Source organism: Neoarius graeffei, chromosome 1, assembly GCF_027579695.1.
Source record: "Neoarius graeffei isolate fNeoGra1 chromosome 1, fNeoGra1.pri, whole genome shotgun sequence".
In the NCBI taxonomy this organism is placed as follows: Eukaryota; Metazoa; Chordata; class Actinopteri; order Siluriformes; family Ariidae; genus Neoarius; species Neoarius graeffei.
Window position 1 is genome coordinate 37007491 of NC_083569.1, and position 20421 is coordinate 37027911.

Below are 20421 nucleotides of genomic sequence, written 5' to 3' on the forward strand. Positions count from 1 at the left end.
GGGAGAGCGCCGTAATACATGGAGGATAAGCGATATGATAATATTGCATGCCATTAAGAAACCCACTAGAACGGAATAGAACACGTTTTTATTTCATGGAAAAAGTGGCCTGTATGTATAATAATTACTCATATTTTTGAAGCCTTTTCTCACAAAACCACAAAAAAGCCCACCCAAGCCTGCCTTGGTTTTTCCAAAGCATCACCCAAAACCATGTGGCCAAATGTGGTATGGTCTGATGAGCCCAAGGTAGACCATTTTGGCATAAATCTAAAAGATAAGTCTCCTGGAAAAACAAGACCGCTAATCACACAAAGAACATTCTACCCACAGTGAAGCATGGTGGTGGCAGCATCATGCTGTGCGGCTGTTTGAAATCTCATCTCATCTCATTATCTGTAGCCGCTTTATCCTGTTCTACAGGGTCGCAGGCAAGCTGGAGCCTATCCCAGCTGACTACGGGTGAAAGGCGGGGTACACCCTGGACAAGTCGCCAGGTCATCACAGGGCTGGCACATAGACACAGACAACCATTCACACTCACATTCACACCTACGGTCAATTTAGAGTCACCAGTTAACCTAACCTGCATGTCTTTGGACTGTGGGGGAAACCGGAGCACCCAGAGGAAACCCACGCGGACACGGGGAGAACATGCAAACTCCACACAGAAAGGCCCTCGCCGGCCACGGGGCTCGAACCAGGACCTTCTTGCTGTGAGGCGACAGCGCTAACAACTACACCACCGTGCCGCCCTGTTTGAAATCCTGTCAAAAAACTTGCGGAATGACTTGCAGAGGAATCGGCACAAAAGCATTTCTATTTTGGGTTTTAAATTTGTTTTCCATGATGTTTATTAGTACAGAAGGTAATTTCTTGTTCATGGAATAAGATCCTGTTGGAACAAATGAAGTTTTCTACACACTAGCATTCAGTAGTGCATTGTTTGTTTAAGTTAAAGACGTCCTGACTGAACCCTAAAATAATAATAAAAGACTAATACATGCAGTGCTTTTCTTTTGTTTCACAGAGATCTTGAGCCCCTCCAAAGACGAGGGGCTTCTGGAGCTCGCGCGAGATCGCTCCTGCTGGAATGATCACCGTGGCGACATGAGCGAGGCATACCACGGTGGAAAGCTGCGTTGCTATGTGCACATCATGGAGGACAGCGTGTGTTACCGCGTCAACACACTGGCCGCGTACGTGGAGGCCAATCGCGTGGTAAGCGTCAACTTTTCAGCGTGGAAGCAAAAACGAACAGATAAAAAGCTTATTTGTCGCTCAGCAAGCCCCTGCCCACTATCAACGGGCAAATAACATGAGAGAAGGTTAACACGAGCTAGTTCATCAGTCAGCAAGCCCCGCCCACTATCAACAGGGCAAATAACATGAGAGAGGGTTAACACTCGCTAGTTCATCGTTCAGCAAGCCCCGCCCACCATCAGCAGGGCAAATAACATGAGAGAGGGTTAACACTCGCTAGTTCATCGTTCAGCAAGCCCCGCCCACCATCAGCAGGGCAAATAACATGATAGAGGGTTAACACTAGCTAGTTCATCGCTCAGCAAGCCCCGCCCACTATCAGCAGGGCAAATAACATGAGAGAGGGTTAACACTAGCTAGTTCATCGCTCAGCAAGCCCCGCCCACCATCAGCAGGGCAAATAACATGAGAGAGGGTTAACACTCCCTAGTTCATCGTTCAGCAAGCCCCGCCCACCATCAGCAGGGCAAATAACATGATAGAGGGTTAACACTAGCTAGTTCATCGCTCAGCAAGCCCCGCCCACTATCAGCAGGGCAAATGACATTAGCTAGTTCATCGCTCAGCAAGCCCCGCCCACTATCAGCAGGGCAAATAACATTAGCTAGTTCATCGCTCAGCAAGCCCCGCCCACTATCAGCAGGGCAAATAACACTAGCTAGTTCATTGCTCAGCAAGCCCCGCCCACTATCAGCAGGGCAAATAACATAAGAGAGAGTTAACACTAGCTAGTTCATTGCTCAGCAAGCCCCGCCCACTATCAACAGGGCAAATAACATGAGGGTTAACACTAGCTCGTTCATCGCTCAGCAAGCCCCGCCCACTATCAGCAGGGCAAATAACACTAGCTAGTTCATCGCTCAGCAAGCCCCGCCCACTATCAGCAGGGCAAATAACATGAGAGAGGGTTAACACTAGCTCGTTCATCGCTCAGCAAGCCCCGCCCACTATCAGCAGGGCAAATAACATGAGAGAGGGTTAACACTAGCTAGTTCATCGCTCAGCAAGCCCCACCTACTATCAGCAGGGCAAATAACATGAGAGAGGGTTAACACTAGCTAGTTCATCGCTCAGCAAGCCCCGCCCACTATCAGCAGGGCAATGAATGTAGCGTGTCACTTCCTTTTCTGGGTGGAGTCTCGCCAAATGACGATTGCATACGTGTCAACCCCAAATAGGCGTCATTTGTCCTACAGTGTCTCAAAATCCTTACTTTCTATAAAAAATTCGGAGTAACTCCTAACACAACCGCGCATAAAACCAGGCAATCTCATCTCCATTTGTTTCAGTGTTAACTATTAAACTGCGATATGTTGCACACTGCATTTAATACAAAATTATGTGCGACAAAATTGCAGAACACAACTTCGGATTTCGCCACATCGTCACTCCCAACTTTACTAGGTCGTTTCTGAGCAAAAAAAAACCATATTGGTGTAATCACTTCCTAATTTCGTTGGAAGAATAACGCAAACATTTCCATCCATTCTGGGAAAAAAAACATCCCCTGATTTTGTCTTTAATCGTTTTTCTTTCTTTGGCGGAACCTCCGGCATGACTCGGCTCGCGCGCTTGAAAAATTCACCCTCAGCCTGAAGGTGACTACTCATGCGTGGACGTTCGGATCGATCCGTCTTATTCCGGAAACGCGGCTCGAGTAATTCCGAACATAAACGAAGGCGTCTTGTGCAATTGTTTGTTTTTAGGGTAAAAGCATAATTTCCGTAGTATTTTACCAATTCGCCCGTATTCATTTCAAACGCCCAAAATGCGGATAAACCGTAGGGGTTGACATGTATGTGATTGAAGTTCGAGGTCGTCTCCTCGGTAGTTCTTCTACATATGGAACACACAGCAGTGCATTTTTTCCCCACTGCACGAGAAGTCTGTATAAGCAAAGCGGACAGGTCTGGGGGCTTCTCTCCAGGCATTTTAGCGCCATTACCGTTAGTTTGTTCCTGAACATGACGTACGAACAGGTGAATGTGCTTCTCTTGCGTGAAATTAGTATCAAAATTTATGTAGATATAAATATAAGTATCTTATGGCAAGAAAAAATCCCAGTCATCAGTGCTCAAGTAACGAGTCCTGGACTCGAGTACTACAAGCCCGATGGCTACATATGATCTCGGGAACGTCTGGCACGCTCCTGAAAAATATAACACACTGATGAGATGAAAAGGAAAGCAGGGATAGCAATCGTTCCAGGATAGAAATGTCCAGGAAAACACAGTTGTGCGTACTGAATATTAGAATGTGTGTTAATGCGTCCCCAAGGTCCGTATTAATGTTGTTATTCTGCTGATTTTGGTGTTTCCTCAGGCTCCCAAACTGTTCGAAGAGCCTCCAGTTCATCCGTCTGCTGTCGTATCAGAGAGGAGCCTTGTGAGTAGCCCAGTCCTGCTCTCTAATGTTAGGCCTTTTAAAGGTGCTGACTGCAAAGTTGAAAATGGCGAGCTAAAAAGCGTGCCGCGTTTTACAATTCCGGAGATCGCCGAAGCAAGCGAGCAGCAATATCACGTGACCACCATGGGGCGTGTTTGACCTATTTTTAACCCAAACAAGTCAGCGTGGGCGATAGGGTGCATCAGTTGCCCTCACTTTCATAAAATCTGTTTTTGTTTGGGTGTTCCTTTTCACCAATAAAGACATCCTGTAAAATTGTTTGATCATATTCAAAAGTCTAATGGTGGCACCATGAGGTTCATTTTTTGCCAAAAAACGCTTATTTTATGTTTTTGCCTAAGGTTTGAATCACAATGTTGGACTCCATTTATTGATTTCTTGTGAGCCAGAGATCATGTTAAGAACCTTTGCAAGGGATTGAGAAGCATTAATGTGATTCATAATACATTTGTATTGTTTAGAAGTAGTTGAACAATGATTCAATGAACAGCTAAAACTCAAACTGTGCTTGATAATATATTTAGAATATGTACAACCCCGATTCCAAAAAAGTTGGGACAAAGTACAAATTGTAAATAAAAACGGAATGCAATAATTTACAAATCTCAAAAACTGATATTGTATTCACAATAGAACATAGACAACATATCAAATGTCGAAAGTGAGACATGTTGAAATTTCATGCCAAATATCGGCTCATTTGAAATTTCATGACAGCAACACATCTCAAAAAAGTTGGGACAGGGCAATAAGAGGCTGGAAAAGTTAAAGGTACAAAAAAGGAACAGCTGGAGGACCAAATTGCAACTCATTAGGTCAATTGGCAATAGGTCATTAACATGACTGGGTATAAAAAGAGCATCTCGGAGTGGCAGCGACTCTCAGAAGTAAAGATGGGAAGAGGATCACCAATCCCCCTAATTCTGCGCCGACAAATAGTGGAGCAATATCAGAAAGGAGTTCGACAGTGTAAAATTGCAAAGAGTTTGAGCATATCATCATCTACAGTGCATAATATCATCAAAAGATTCAGAGAATCTGGAAGAATCTCTGTGCGTAAGGGTCAAGGCCGGAAAACCATACTGGGTGCCCGTGATCTTCGGGCCCTTAGACGGCACTGCATCACATACAGGCATGCTTCTGTACTGGAAATCACAAAATGGGCTCAGGAATATTTCCAGAGAACATTATCTGTGAACACAATTCACCGTGCCATCCGCCGTTGCCAGCTAAAACTCTATAGTTCAAAGAAGAAGCCGTATCTAAACATGATCCAGAAGCGCAGACGTCTTCTCTGGGCCAAGGCTCATTTAAAATGGACTGTGGCAAAGTGGAAAACTGTTCTGTGGTCAGACGAATCAAAATGTGAAGTTCTTTATGGAAATCAGGGACGCCGTGTCATTCGGACTAAAGAGGAGAAGGACGACCCAAGTTGTCATCAGCGCTCAGTTCAGAAGCCTGCATCTCTGATGGTATGGGGTTGCATTAGTGCGTGTGGCATGGGCAGCTTACACATCTGGAAAGACACCATCAATGCTGAAAGGTATATCCAGGTTCTAGAGCAACATATGCTCCCATCCAGACGACGTCTCTTTCAGGGAAGACCTTGCATTTTCCAACATGACAATGCCAAACCACATACTGCATCAATTACAGCATCATGGCTGCGTAGAAGAAGGGTCCGGGTACTGAACTGGCCAGCCTGCAGTCCAGATCTTTCACCCATAGAAAACATTTGGCGCATCATAAAACGGAAGATACGACAAAAAAGACCTAAGACAGTTGAGCAACTAGAATCCTACATTAGACAAGAATGGGTTAACATTCCTATCCCTAAACTTGAGCAACTTGTCTCCTCAGTCCCCAGACGTTTACAGACTGTTGTAAAGAGAAAAGGGGATGTCTCACAGTGGGAAACATGGCCTTGTCCCAACTTTTTTGAGGTGTGTTGTTGTCATGAAATTTAAAATCACCTAATTTTTCTCTTTAAATGATACATTTTCTCAGTTTAAACATTTGATATGTCATCTATGTTCTATTCTGAATAAAATATGGAATTTTGAAACTTCCACATCATTGCATTCCGTTTTTATTTACAATTTGTACTTTGTCCCAACTTTTTTGGAATCGGGGTTGTACTACAAATGTGTATCTAAGATATTTGGTATACTCTATAAGGTGCCATAATGTTTCATGAAAAGTGATCGAAATTTTGTCATAAAATAGCAGCTTTTTCCGTAACTTTGAGCTCCTGGTGCCACCATTAAACTTTTGAATTTTGTCAAAATATTTCACCCAGTGTGTTTTCTTACCAAAAGGAACATAAAAACAAAAATGCATCATGATCGGAGGAACTTTTCATTTTTAGGGGGCAACTGATGCACCCTAGTGGGCAAACACGGCGGACTCGGCTCTCCCGCCAGCGGAAAAGGAAAGCCTGCCTAGCGAGTGCAACTTACATGACCGATAACTAAACCATTCCAGCTAGCGCTTAGCTATCTTAGCTGTAGAATGCAGGGGCTCGACTCCACGGTAGCGAGTACGGAGTTATACGCCGAATGTTTTGAGCTTACAGAGAAAGAAACGGTAACACAAAAGCCGTAACAGAGAAAATATATATCTGTCTTTTTGTTTCATGTGAGCGTCAACCACAAATTTGCGTCGATGCAGAGCCACGATGTTTTCCGCACGTCGCCATCTTGGTGTGACACAGTTCTATAGTCACGCTAACTAGTTAAAGCTCCTCGCGTTCGGCTATTTCCATAACGCCGTACTGTTTACCTCAAGAGGGAGGATATTCGGTCCCAAAATGGAGAAAAGCGACCCTCGGGACATCAAAACGATCACATCACGTTCGCCTGCAGTTGTTCTCGCGAGACCCCAGGAAAATTTCCGACGACTTTGCAGTCAGCAGCTTTTAACGTAACTTTGTACGCACGTGTCAAGCTCATGGTTCAGTCGACCGAGGCTGAATCGTGGACGACCGTGTCCACCTGAGACGTCGACGCCCATTTTACAGAAGGTCCTGCTGTCTTTTCGAAGGTCGGAGGAGACAGCATCATCGGCGCGGCGAGCCAGATAGCAGACAAAACATCCATCAAACGCTCAACCATCGGCGCGGCCACTACAGTCAAGGAGAAAGTCAAGATAACGAACTCGATCATCATGAATGGTGTCACTATTGAAGAAGGGTAGGTGCTTTGGAGGAAATTATTATTGTTGTTTATTTTTATGGGTTCGGATCATACCTGCATCCAGCGCTCCAAGCTGCTTCTAATACAGCTAGGATTGAGCGATCACCATATCGAGACGAGCCATTTCTGTATTTCGGGAGTCGAGACAGAGGACAGGCCACGCAGCGTGATCAGACCGTCCTGCTACGAATAGCGCGAAGGGGGGGATGGAGGCTGCGTTTTATTGTTTGACAAAAAACAGAAACTTGTGTTGTCAAACCACTGAAGGTGCTCGCTGACCCTGAACAGGCCGCCGCCGCCGCTGCTGCGAGCACCCAGAAAAAGTGATGAATGTCAATGTAATGATTGCCAGAAAGAGACAAGTGCATCACTGTACAGGTCGCGCAACCAAACGCCAAAAAGGCACGCTCTTGCAAAACGTCCTAGAAAGAGAGCTTGTAGGAACTGAACGAATTCCAGCTTTCTCCTCATATTTTTTTTTTTAAGCTGATTTGTAGGACATTGCAAAACAGACGAGCGAGCGAGAGTGAAAGAAGTCTGGTTTTGTCCAAATCCAAGGAAAGCTTTATGGAGGGTTTATTCTTTTTTCCAGCGCGAGGTCGGTGCCAGCTATGGGGACCCTCACATCCGAATTAAAGCTCACATGAAAGCGATGGGTGAAAGAAACGAGAGAGTGGGGAACAGCAATTCTTTCAGATTGATAAAAAAAAAATGTAAGAGGGGATTAGCAATGTTAAAGAAAGCACTTGCATTTTTTCGGTCTCTTTGTTTGCATGGAGGAGTGGTTGTTTACAAAGCTCTGGGGACTCTGGGCGAGGAGGGGGGGTACGGAGCAAGGGATGAGAAGGGGTGGAGGGCAAAGGAGAGGCGGAGAGGGAGGGGGGGGTCACCATGAGGAGGAACACAGTGTCAGTAATTAGTGGTGTTTCAGCACGGCTTCTTTGGTGGTCTCTCTGTTTAATTCTTCAATCCTTGTAATCTCTCATCACTACCGAACCGACCCCCTTCTCGCTCTCTTTCTTTCTCTCAGTCGATACCTCCTTTCCTTTCAATGATTTCTCGACCAGACACTCTTCAGCACCTTACTTGAATATGAAACATCGCTCTGTGTGTGTGTGTGTGTAGAAGGTTCCTAACCCGAAGATGAGAACGGCGGAACAGCAGCCTCTCTGTCCTCACAATCAGGGGGAAAGTGCTAATCCTCCGGAGTGATTTTTCACTTCCGAAAATGCCAGCCCTTCCGCCGAACACAACGCATAGGCCATTTGCATATATATGTTTTGGCTGCGGAGAGCACAGTGGGCCGCCTCGCACATCAGACGCCGCCGCCGTTGTTTTTAATCCACGCACTAATGGGCAAGTATGAGGAATAAAAGAAACTGGCAGAAAACAGAGCAGGATCGGGTTTCCCCTGCAGGGGGAGGGCGGCGGCAGCAGCGTTCGGGTGCACAAAGGACAAGACCCTCAGCTGTGCAATTAGTGCAAAGACATGAAAGTGGAAGACTGGTGTGTTTCTGAAACGTATTCCCGCACCCGAGAGCGCGAGAGGAGAAGAAAGCCAGGCTTGGCTCAATCAAACTTCAAACTGTGCAAATACGATTTTACGGTGCCAAAGTGAGCCTAGGAAAATATTATTCTTCGTGCAGCGTAAACAGCGAGCAGCTTAGAGCGCCGCGCGCACACGTCACGGCATGCACGTTTTAAAGCGCTGTCCAGTAAACACGAAACCGCTCCGAACTCGTCGACAACATCTCTAACGTCGTCCTGATGTAGGCATGACAACAGATCCACGTTACGGATCCGACTCGAGGAGTTAGTCCAGGTCAAATGCAGGCCCATATACGCACATACAGAGATGTGTGTGTGCAAAAGTTTTTGCCCTCACCCCACCCGTGATGATGATGATTTTTTTTTTTTTTTTTTAAATAGCCAAAAAAATAAATTTTTGGAAAAATTGAGCAGTTTGATATACACTACCGTTCAAAAGTTTGGGGTCACTTTGAAATGTCCTTATTTTTGAAAGAAAAGCACTGTTCTTTTCAATGAAGATCACTTTAAACTAATCAGAAATCCACTCTATACATTGCTAATGTGCTAAATGACTATTCTAGCTGCTGGTTTTTGGTGCAATATCTCCATAGGTGTATAGAGGCCCATTTCCAGCAACTCTCACTCCAGTGTTCTAATGGTACAATGTGTTTGCTCATTGCCTCAGAAGGCTAATGGATGATTAGAAAACCCTTGTACAATCATGTTAGCACAGCTGAAAACAGTTGAGCTCTTTAGAGAAGCTATAAAACTGACCTTCCTTTGAGCAGATTGACTTTCTGGAGCATCACATTATTTTGTGGGGTCGATTAAATGCTCAAAATGGCCAGAAGAAATGCCTTTTCTATTCATTTTACGACTTGTAAATAAATAAAAGTGTGACTTTTCATGGAAAACACAAAATTGTCCGGGTGACCCCAAACTTTTGAACGGTAGTGTACTTCGAACCCAAATCATGAAGTCAAGCTTTGGCTATGACCTTGATGTTCTCCAGATCTGCAAAAGGCAGCATATGACATCTGACAGAGCTGGAACAGATGTGGGGGGGAACTGGCAAAGACGAGACGGGTTACATGGAGCCGAATGTATGGATCGAGGAACTCCAAAAACCTAAGCGATAACCAAAGAGGAATCGAACCGGAGGCAGATATGAAGATAAACTGGGATTAAAGTCAAGAGGAAAAAAAACAAACAAGATATATAACATATAGTACTGTGCTAAAGTCTCAGGCACTGGATTTTTTTTTTTAAATATATACAGGAATCACCCTGTCCGTCTGTCCATGTGTCTTGTAAGCGCAACTCCTCCCGAACGGCTTGCTGGATTTTGATGAAGCTTTACACAATCGCAACGTACCACTTCAAGACGTGCATGAAGGAAAATAATCCTGGTCCAACGTTTCAAAGGATGACTAATAGGAATTTGAGTCATGGTGGTGTTTTTTTTTTTTTTTTTTTAGTTCACACACAGTTTCAATTGACAGTTATTCTATAGTGGGTTTACTCAGTTCTAGTTTATACAAACTTTGTTGTAGGTTTCTATTTTATGACGTCTACATTATCAAGTCAGTACAAAAACGTTTTAAAGTTCCAAACGTTCGTGGTTTTTGTTTTTTTTTGTTTTGTTTTTTTCCCCAGCACAAAATTAAATGTTACAGGGGAAAAAAGTTTGTATCTGAGCAGCGTATTCCATAACAGAGCACTTTTCCGATTAAAAAAAGAAAATGTAACGAAGGCTACTGGGTTTTGGTGCAGAATGAAGAAGCGAGTGTGACAGTCAAAGTGTCCAGAAGAACTCAAACTGCCCTCACTGGACCTGAGACTACCAGTTGTTTTTTGTTTTTTTTTTAAAGCAAAGGATCGTCTCAGACTAAGTACAGGAAGCTTGTTCCTTGCTTCTGTAACTATATAGCGTGAACGTGCGTCTGTGAAGGCTAAAGGCCAATTTATGCTGACAACCCAGCCTCATTCGCCGGTTAAATATAACATGCAATAACATGCATTGTTGGCTACAGACCGAAACATACTTTCAGAATGCACTGGCCAAGGCAGGACTAAACTCCATGTGCCTTCTAATAATAATTAAAAAAAAAAACAGAATAGTAATTTGTAAGCTAAAAAGCCTGTGTCTACACTTTTTTCTTTCGCCGAGTGGCAGCGGTCTTCAACTGGGGCGGGACATGACTGAATGGGTGTTTCTGATTTGTCAGCTGTCTTCAACTGGGGCGGGAGGGCGGGACATGACTGAATGGGTGTTTCTGATTTGTCAGCTGTCGTCCTTAAGGCCAATTTATGCTGACAACCCAGTCCTCGCAGATGGCGTCGCAGATAGCGTCTGCATAGGCCCCCCCACCTTCGCAGAGACCACCGCAGAAGCCTCGCAGACAGCGTCGCAGACAAGAGGGCTCTGATTGGTCCACTCTACATCCGCTGTACACGCACTTCCGCTTCCCTACTTTCCCGGTTTGGTTTGTTTTCACGACCGGCATTTTTAAAAACACGAGCGAAGATGGAGCAGCACGAAGAGCGGTTGATCGAGGAAGTGAGGAAGTACGTACATCTATACGACTCCAGTTCTAGTCATTATAAGTAACCGGAGGATAAACACTCCACTAACCACACCCAACAACTACTCCTAGCGACTTCGCGCCCCCTTGCGTTGTGGCGGTGAATAACATCGCGCACGCCTATTACTCCCCGCTCAACGATAAATTACAACTGTGTGCGAAAAGCTGTCTGTGAAAGCCTTGTCGCAAGAGCATGCAGAGGCCTTTATAGAGTAGTAATAAGGGTGTAATGACCGAAGTGCTGAGCTAATTGACATCCGCATAGCTGGACATTTGATTCGTCACGTCCGAACAAATTACAGCAGAGACTCATTGTGTGTGTGTGTGTGTGTATTCACAACTGATTTCAATCTCTGTTCGTCCTCAGGTGTAACATTCAAGGCAGCGTGATCTGCAACAACGCCACGATAGGACGAGGTGCCGACATCAAGTACTGTCTGGTGGGAAGCGGCCAGCGCATCGAGCCAGAGGGTGAGCACATGCGCTGTTTTACAGCAAACACAACATCAAGTCGGGCCTTTGTGTTTGTTTCTGTGCGCTCTTGCACGGTCGTGCCTGGCTTTTTGAGCTTCAGTGCGTGTCCACACTGTTATGCGTGTGTGGCTTGTCTGTTAATCTGTTTCAATAGCGCATTAAAACGTAAGCTTGCGCGAACAATTGCGCTTTATTTTTTAATATTGTTAATCCCTTCAGTGTTGGATCATACTGTGAGGTGTGTGTGTGGCTCCAGGCTGTTGTATTGCGGGTGGTCTGCACTCACTCTCCAGCCTCTCCATCAATGACTATGCCTAAGGCAGCCTTAAGATGTCCAGAGGCTTCCTGGTCTAATTGACTGAACAACAGGGTGTTGCTGCCTCAGCAACCCCCCACCCCACCCCACCCCTCACTCGCACGCACACTTTTTTTTTTTTCCCTCCCCCCATCGCACACACCCAAACTGCATTTCTCCACCCCCCACCACGCTTTCCTTTTCCCTAGTCACTTGTGAGCTGGACCCGATTAGTCAGCCATAACCTCCTAAAAGACAGGGGCTTATTGAAGTGCTCCCAGAAATCCCAAATTACAAGCTAGACCCCTGTACTTCCCAAAGCATGGGTACACACACACACACACACACACTGCTGAAAGCACAGTGAGCAACTGCAATTCAGTTGCCCCAGCGAAACCAAGAGCATTTTATTTCTTTAAACATTGCATTTAATAAGTGCATCCGTCCTCCAGAGCCAAAATCTCAACGCTTTAATTTAAAACTAAAGGATCCAAACCAGGAATGTGTCAAACTGCTGCGTTCTCTGACATGCCTAAAGCCCCCGCAGTAAAACATTGTCGGTTATCGATGCCGTGCTGCGACGCAACTTGAAAGTCACGTCAAGCTGCGAGACACAAAGACAATCCTGCAAACGTTTACACCTTATTCAAAGCACATCACGGCCTCTCGGACCTCTACTTCTCCGTCGGTATGTACAAACAAAGGAAGGACGTTTGTATTCCTGTGGACTCCATGCCCGGAGAGCTTTTTTCCACTCACCACCTGTGCCCTTAATGTTATCATGACCACTCGGCTTATCACACCAGTAAGCCTATCTAACTCGCTGTTGAGTGATTAGAGCACTCGGGAAGCCAGTAGACTGCACTGGAGCTCTACTCCGGTGGTCTCGTGCAGTCATTGTCCATTAGCTTCACACTTCAACCTGACAGCTTCTACACGCGCGCGCGCACACACACACAAGCGCGTGTGCTTGTTCAGACTGTTTCTGCGCTGTTCACCCCTGCTGCCCGTTAGCATGCGTTAGCCGAAGTGCAGCCATAGGCATCTCGTGAAGTGTTTCAGCTCAACAGTTGCTTTACAAGGCACTTTATACAACCCCAATTCCAAAAAAAGTCGGGACGCCGTATAAACTGTAAGTAAAACCAGAATGAGAGAAATTCGCAAATCGTGGAAACCCTATATTTCATTGAAAATAGGAGAAAGACAACATAACAAAATGTTGAAACTGGGACATTTTATTGGTTTCAATTTGATGTCCGCAAGACGTTTCAGAAAAGGTGGGACAGGGGCGTGTTTACCACTGTGTTGCATCACTGTGTAACAACACCCTGTAAAGGTTTGGGAACTGAAGAGACCAGTCGCTGTAGTTTTGAAAGAGAAATGTTGTCCCATTCTTGTCTGATATATACAGTTTCAGTCGCTCAACAGTTTGGGGTCTCCTTTGTCGTATTTTGCACTTCATAATCCACCAAATGTTGTAAATGGGAGACAGGTCTGGACTGCAGGCAGGCCAGTTTAGCACCTGGACTCTCTTACTGCAGAGCCAAGCAGTTTGGCATTGTCTTGCTGAAAGAAGGAAGGCCGTCCCTGAAAAGGATTTAGTCTAGATGGCAGCATATTGCTCTGAAACATGGATATATCATTCAGCATTAATGATGCCTTCCCAGATGTACAAGCTACCCATGTTATGCGCGCTAATGCATCATCATACGTTCACAGATGCTGGCTTTTGAACTGTGCACTGATGATAAGCTGGATGGTCCCTCTCCTCTTTAGCCTGGAGGACGTGGTGTCCATGATTTCTCAAAAGAATTTCTACTTTTGATTCGTCAGACCTCGGGACAATTTTCCACTTCCCCTCAGTCCATCGTAAAAGAGCTCAGGCCCAGAGAAGGTGGTGGTGTTTCTGGATATTGTTTATATCTGGTTTTAACTTGCATTTGTGGCTGCAGTAATGAACTGTTTTCACAGATGATGGTTTTCTGAAGTGTTCCTGAGCCCATACAGTGATTTCCACTACAGACACGTGTCTGCTTTTAATGCAGTGTCGCCTGAGGGCCTGAAGATCACAGGCATCCAGTGTCAGTTTTCAGCCTTGTCTCTTGCATACAGAGATTTCTCCAGATTCTCTGAATCTTTTAATGATATTTTGTACCACAAATGATGTGATCCCCAAATTCTTTGCAATTTTACATTGAGGAGCGTTATTGTTAAATTGTTTCACCGTTTGCCCACGCAGTCTTTCACAGAGCGGTGAACCCCTCCCCATCTTTACTTCTGAGAGACTCCGCCTCTCTGGGATGCTCTTTTTATACCCAATCATCTTACTGATCTGCTGGGAATTAACCAAATAATTTTTTTTTAGCATTATACAACTTTTTCAGTCTTTGATTGCCTTTGTCCCAATAAACAAAGCAATTAAATTTCTCTGTTTCAACATTTTGATGTGTTGTCTTTGTACCATTTTCAATGAAAATGAAATAGTGGGTTTCCACGATTTGCAAATGATCGCATTCTGTTGTGAATGTTTGATACAGTGTCCCGACTTTTTTGGAATTGGGTTTGTAAGGTTTGAGTCTGTGCAGCGAAAGCCAGCATGCTGGGGTGTCCTGGGAAATTCATTGGCACTCCAGGACTTGCTGTCAAGTGTTGGAGGCCATTAAAGATGGCGCCCAGGCTGATGATACCTGCTGTTCTTGTGGCATGCTCAGTTTGTCTTTGCCCAAACTTTAAATGCCAAAAAAAAAAAAAAATTGTCGATTCCTTCTCACTAAAATCCATCTTTATTTGCAACATCAGTCACCCTTGCCAAGGTTTAGCTTGGACTTGGGAGGTTTTCAGTAAAAGGAGAATATTTTCGTATTTATCTGTCTGGATGACACGTATTTATAAATAGGGCCTCGTCTGTCAGGCCACGTCCATTTCCTTTGTCAATACACAAAGGGATGGAGATAAACTTTGGAGGCAAATGCACAGACTTTCAGAGACATGTTTGCTTTTTTTTGATTGAAAACATAGGGGAAAGCTTGCTCGAGTCAACATTTCAGCCTACGTAATTATTGAGTGACCCTCAAAAACAGACTTTTTACACCAATATTTTGCATGTGTGTCCTTGGCAGCAGGATAAATATACTCTCATGCTAGTTAGCCCTCAACACACTGGAAGATGGTCGATGCCTATGCATTGGTACAGTTCGGTCAGAAGTTTACATACAGTGACATGAATGTCATCTTGGATATGAATGTCATGGCAATATTTGGGCTTTCGGTAATTTCTTTGAACTGCTCTTTTTCTGTGGCAGAATAAATGTACAGCATACACCTTTAATAAAAAAAAGACTAGAATTTGATGCACAAGTTTTAATTTTCTTTGGGTTTTCTGAAATCAACACAGGGTCAGAATTATACATGCAGGGTCAAAAATGTACTTACGCTCACGTAGATTATTAATTCAGAGGTGCTGAAACTTCCAAAATGTCTCTTATCTTGCCAAGGCCGAGGTCTCCTAACTTCCTGTTAGTGACCATGATTGACTACAGCTGGTAGCTTCTCTGCACCTTCATAAAAAGGGTTTGTTTACAGCACTCTCTGGATTGACCAGCACACAGTAAAATGGGAAAGTCCAAGGAGCTCAGTGCAGATCTGAGAAAGAGGATCGCAGATATACACAACTCCGGAATGTCTCTTGGAGCCATTTCTGAACAACTACAAATTCCAAGATCAGTTCAAACAATTGTATGCAAGTTACTGAGAGGTGTAGTCACTTTGCCAAGCCACTTTGCTTCAGGAAAACCCAAACTGTCACCCTCAGCTGAAAGGAAACTGGTTTGGATGATCAGGAACAACCTGGGAACCTCCATGGCACAGCCTTGCCATGAACTGGAAGCTGATGGATCTCTGTCTCCAGTTCAGATCACCATGGACTAAGAGGCTGCTATCAAAGAAATAACCCCCTGCTCCAAAACTGACCCCTTCTAAAGTTTGAAGCTGACCACACGGACAAAGAAAAAGCCTTCTGGAGGAAAGCTGTATGGTCCGATGAGACAAAGATTGAGTTGTTTGGCCACAATGACCACCATGTACAGAGGGACACTGTACCAGCTGGTAGTGGTGGTAGGATCATCATGCTCTGGGGCTGTTTTGCTGCCAGTGGAACTGGTTCATTGCACAAAGTGGATGGAATAATGAAGAAGGAGGACTACCTCAGAATTCTTCAGCATGAACCATTGACTTGCAAGTTACAACAGGGCAATGAACCCAAACACACATCAGAGCTGGTTGTGGAGGATAAAGCAGGCTAACATTAAGCTTAAAACAAGCCCTGACTTCAACCCTATTGAAAATATATGGACCGTGCTCATAAGTCGAGTCCATGCCAAGGAAAAAAAAACAAATTTAATTGAACTCTACCAATTCAACCATGAAGAGTTGTGAAATATCCAACCAGAATTCTGCCAGAAGCTTGTTCATGGTAAACAAAAACGTTTGGTCAAGGTGAATCTTGCAAAGAGACATTTTGACCCTGTGTTGATTTCAGAAAACCCAAAGAAAATTTAAACTTGTGCACCAAATTCTTGTTTATTTTTTTAATTAAAGATGTATGCTCTACAATCATTCTGTCACAGAAAAAGAACAGTTCAAAGAAATTACCGAAAGCCCAAATATTGCCATGACATTCATATCCAAGATGACATTCATGTCACCGTATGTAAACTTCTGACCACAACTGTATATATGGTGGATGGTAATATTTTCATGACTCCTGTGATACGATCTCAAGCTGACTCTCCAAGACACGGAGGGCCTCCTGCCTGCTTGCCCTTTCTGATTGTTACCATTTACATTTGTTTTTTGTTTTTTTTCCTTTTCAGCTGAAAGGACCAATGAGGTCATTGTTGGATCAGATCAGCTCATGGAGATCTAGAACCAAGGAGAAGACAGCTCATGGGCATGACAAGATTTTCACCAAAGAAGTCTTGGACACCACTTTTTTTTTTTTTTTTTAACTGAACATGTTCAAATAAACATGGAATTATTTATCTTAGCTGACAGTGTCTTATTATTTTTTCACCGTAATGTCCTGAGTCGGGAGCTTCTGCGTTTCTTGGATCATATGAATGTTATTGAGCTTTGGTTTCTTTACTGCATCATGTACAGGGCAGCCAGATAATATGCTTAAATATGAAATGAGAAGGTGTGTGTGTGTGTTTAAATTCCAAAATGATGGATAGAATAGGTTGAACAACTTCTATCAAGAATGTCATTTCGGTGTGTTTTTTGCGACCATGCTTAGATGTCATGCTATACTGGTGTTTGTACTCCCAGTCCTGCTCAGTGGTGTAGGTTCTCCAGCTGCCTGTGAGCGACGACATGCCCTGCTGTCAGAAGAAACGGATAAGCACAATAGGGTTAACTTTATTTGTACACCAAAAAAAGCAGAGCAATGGACCACCCAGTGAGAACATAACAGCTAATCGTCTCCCTCACCCTCCACCCACCACCACTACTCCAACTCGGAAGATGCTCTAAAGAACTAGTCTTCGAGATTTTTTTTTCTTTTTCCTCTCTTCGCTGTCAACGATTTATGACATTCCATTGCAGCTCCTAAATTACAGGCTTGACATTAGTTCTTCAGTCACGAAGCCTGATGAGCCTCCGGAAGATTCTCAGTGATGATTTATCATGGCTTGCTCAGTCTCCGTGGCCAACCCGAGTCATTTAGTGTCACTAATGAAATGATCATGAGTTCTTTGTCTTTGCAGCCTTCGCCTCCCTGGACTTTGTCGTTTTTCTTTTTGGACATGCTGAAATAATTTCCCCTGACTTTCGAACGGCCCGCTCTAAATCCATAAACTAATATGTGTATTTATGAGGCGATTGCTGCGCTTTTTGTCCTCCCTTTTTCCTCTCTGGCTGAGTTCTGTCCAATTCGAGACCTTCAGCACTTCATCACGTCGCCAAGCCGCGGTAGTGGGGATTGGTTTGTGCTGAATTTATCATTTATTCGCCTGCCGCGCTTGATTATTGGCCTGAAAGCTTTTGCACGTACCAGCCAAGAACGAAGAACAGACCGAAATCAGGATGTCAAATCCCCGGTCTCTTCCATATGTCTGTCCTGGGTTTTGTTTTGCTTTTTCAAACTAATACGTACCACGTGTGTACTTGTGATAGCTAATCAGAAGCTGTGCCCTCTGCCCTGTCTCTGCATCATCCATGGCCAGACCTCCGTGCTGTGCTTACGAGTCACTGCATGGGTCATTTGGGGAAAAGGTTTGTATATTTAGGCAGAGCCTCCTGGAACCCCAAGAGTCCCGACAGTTAAACTGGGATCGGAGCCCACCAGAGCTGTGTTCAGTGTCAGTCCCCACCCTCCGGGGCTGAACGTGACAGATGCTTGTGTTTTCCAGCGCCCAGGTTCAGATGTCAGCCGACAGATCGTACATCAGGCCCCGCTTACTGTCTCTGGGTAGCTTCCAAGAGGCGCATGCTCATTCACGGCAAGAGATGAAGGGACAGGATGGACTCGAATCGGACGAGACAAAAATGTGTCCGGTGTTAAAAAACAGACTTTCTGGAAAGAACTTTGTATAATTTATACGCGTCGTTGTGAGAAAACTGGTGTTCTGGAGGTTTGTCGAAGAGGCTCGTGTCTTCTGCAGGTGATCCGCTCCAAAACGTGAGCACATTAGCGGCTAAACGAGCATTAAACGTTGTGGTGTAAGTGCGTCGGCACTTGGGAAAGCTCGAATGGTCATAAATCATTGAGAGTGACATGATTTGAACGTGGAACAAGTCCAGATACCCCACTGCCAGCCAAGTCATGGTGAAGTCCCGGCTCAAGCGAGTGGGAGGAAGGACTGAGCAAACGACCGAACTGAGTTGAGTGGTCAGTGCTTCAGCTCTGAGGAACCCTCTGTGTGTGGGGTGGTTTATTTGTGTGTGTGTCTGGTTCGAGGGCATGGGGGATGCTCGGCTCCAGGACTGAGCGTGGTGCAGGGTGTGAGACAGCCTTCCTCGGCCACCCAAGTGGCAGAAAACCTGCGTGTTTGCAGCTGACCCCTACACATTAACAGAACACTTCCTCAATTTGTCTTGTGTGTTCTTGAGGCCCAAACGAATTTCCTCTCTTTCGCAGCCACCTTTTGAGACGCTGCATCCCCCGCAAGCCTCCCTCGAAATCACGCCCACCTCCAGCACATACACACACTTAACAATTAGTACTTTCTTACTGCCGAACAAAGACAGTATGCAGGCTGTGTGGCCTGTAAAGGCGTATAACCTCAAAGACACGCGAGGCGAGGCGAGGCAGTGCAGCGCAGCATGCAGCTTTGAAATAAACACACAGGCCACGGTACAATGATCCGAAAGACAATTTGCACTGTTTCGAGCTATTGTTTAACTCGGTCAGCTGCTCTAGGGCCGTGAAAGGTTTTATATTCTCTTTTGTAAAAGTTTGCTTTTCGTTTTTGTGTTTAGTGGAATAGATAGATAGATTGGAGTACCAAGATTTTTCCTCGATTTGATCAACTCCTTGCTGTTATATTTCGAAATATAGACAAAATCATCATGAAAAGAACTTCTTCATGGAGCAGCCAGATCATTTCCAAGCCCTATACCATACAGGTTTGACTAATATGAATGTGATTGTCTGGCATAATGATGATAAATTATTAATAATTTAGTTTTATTTGGTAATGACATTCACTGCAAGCAACACTGTCTCTTGAGACCTTTTGTCAGATCACCTGAAAATGCACTCTGTCTTGTTCGCGCTTTATCGTTCTCTTCTTTCTCTCGCTCTGTCTGTCTCTATCCTCTTTCATGCTCATCGTCTACACATATTTTGATATTCCTCTAAAGGGGGGGAAGAAACTCTGAAAACAAAGAGCTCTGATTTCTTGCCACCTGCTAGCTCTGCCCTCAACAATACCACTGTTAAAGGACCACAAACAAAGACGCCTCGAGGAAAGTTTGGGGGACCATTCATTACGATGACAAAAGAGACAGAAATATATTATCATAATTAATCTTATCTGTGACTGTGGGTGGCAAGTCTTTCCCATTTGCGACTGATGGGTCTTTACAATGCCAACATGTACACATCAGTGTGTCACAATGCATGCTGGGGCCTGAGAATATTTAAGCTTTGTAAACATTCACTGAACAAGTCCCGCGTGTTAGCAGGAGACCAGCGTCACCCCATGGCTTTTAGGATGGGCAGAAAAACCCTTTTCGGCCTTTTTGGATACAAATGTAATGTGGCTTCTGTTTTCAATGGCTAATCTAAATAATAAAAAAAAATCTGTATGGATTGTGTGGTTTATATATATACATACACAATGTCTTGCATTACAAGCTGGAATTAAAATGAAGATGAAAAAACAAATCTGGAGTGTGCGTAGGTATTCACCCCTGCAGAGTCAATACTTTGTAAAGCCACCTTTTTCTGCAATTACAGCTGCAAGTCTCTTGGGTCATGTCTCTATTAGCTTAGCACATCTAGCCACTGGGATTTTTGCTCATTCTTCAAGGCAAAACTGTTCCAACTCCAAGTTAGATGGTTTATGTTGGTGTACAGTAATCTTGAAGTTATGCCACAGATTCTCAATTGGATTGAGGTCTGGGCTTTGATTAGGCCATTCCAAGACATTTAAATGTTTCCCTTTAAACCACT

The 20421-nt window shown here is 44.4% G+C and overlaps 1 protein-coding gene across 1 annotated transcript in view; it reads left to right on the forward strand.

The window, feature by feature from the left end:
- The window catches only part of eif2b3 (eukaryotic translation initiation factor 2B, subunit 3 gamma), a 183459-nt gene extending 163405 nt beyond the window's left edge, over positions 1-20054 (forward strand). Inside the window, exons 8-12 of the mRNA XM_060931294.1 lie at positions 1031-1221; positions 3586-3648; positions 6712-6860; positions 11346-11449; positions 16619-20054. Coding sequence (XP_060787277.1) covers positions 1031-1221; positions 3586-3648; positions 6712-6860; positions 11346-11449; positions 16619-16671 — 560 coding nt within the window. The 3' untranslated portion in view covers positions 16672-20054. The remainder of the gene's footprint in view (positions 1-1030; positions 1222-3585; positions 3649-6711; positions 6861-11345; positions 11450-16618) is intronic.
- Positions 20055-20421: the final 367 nt, after the last annotated feature.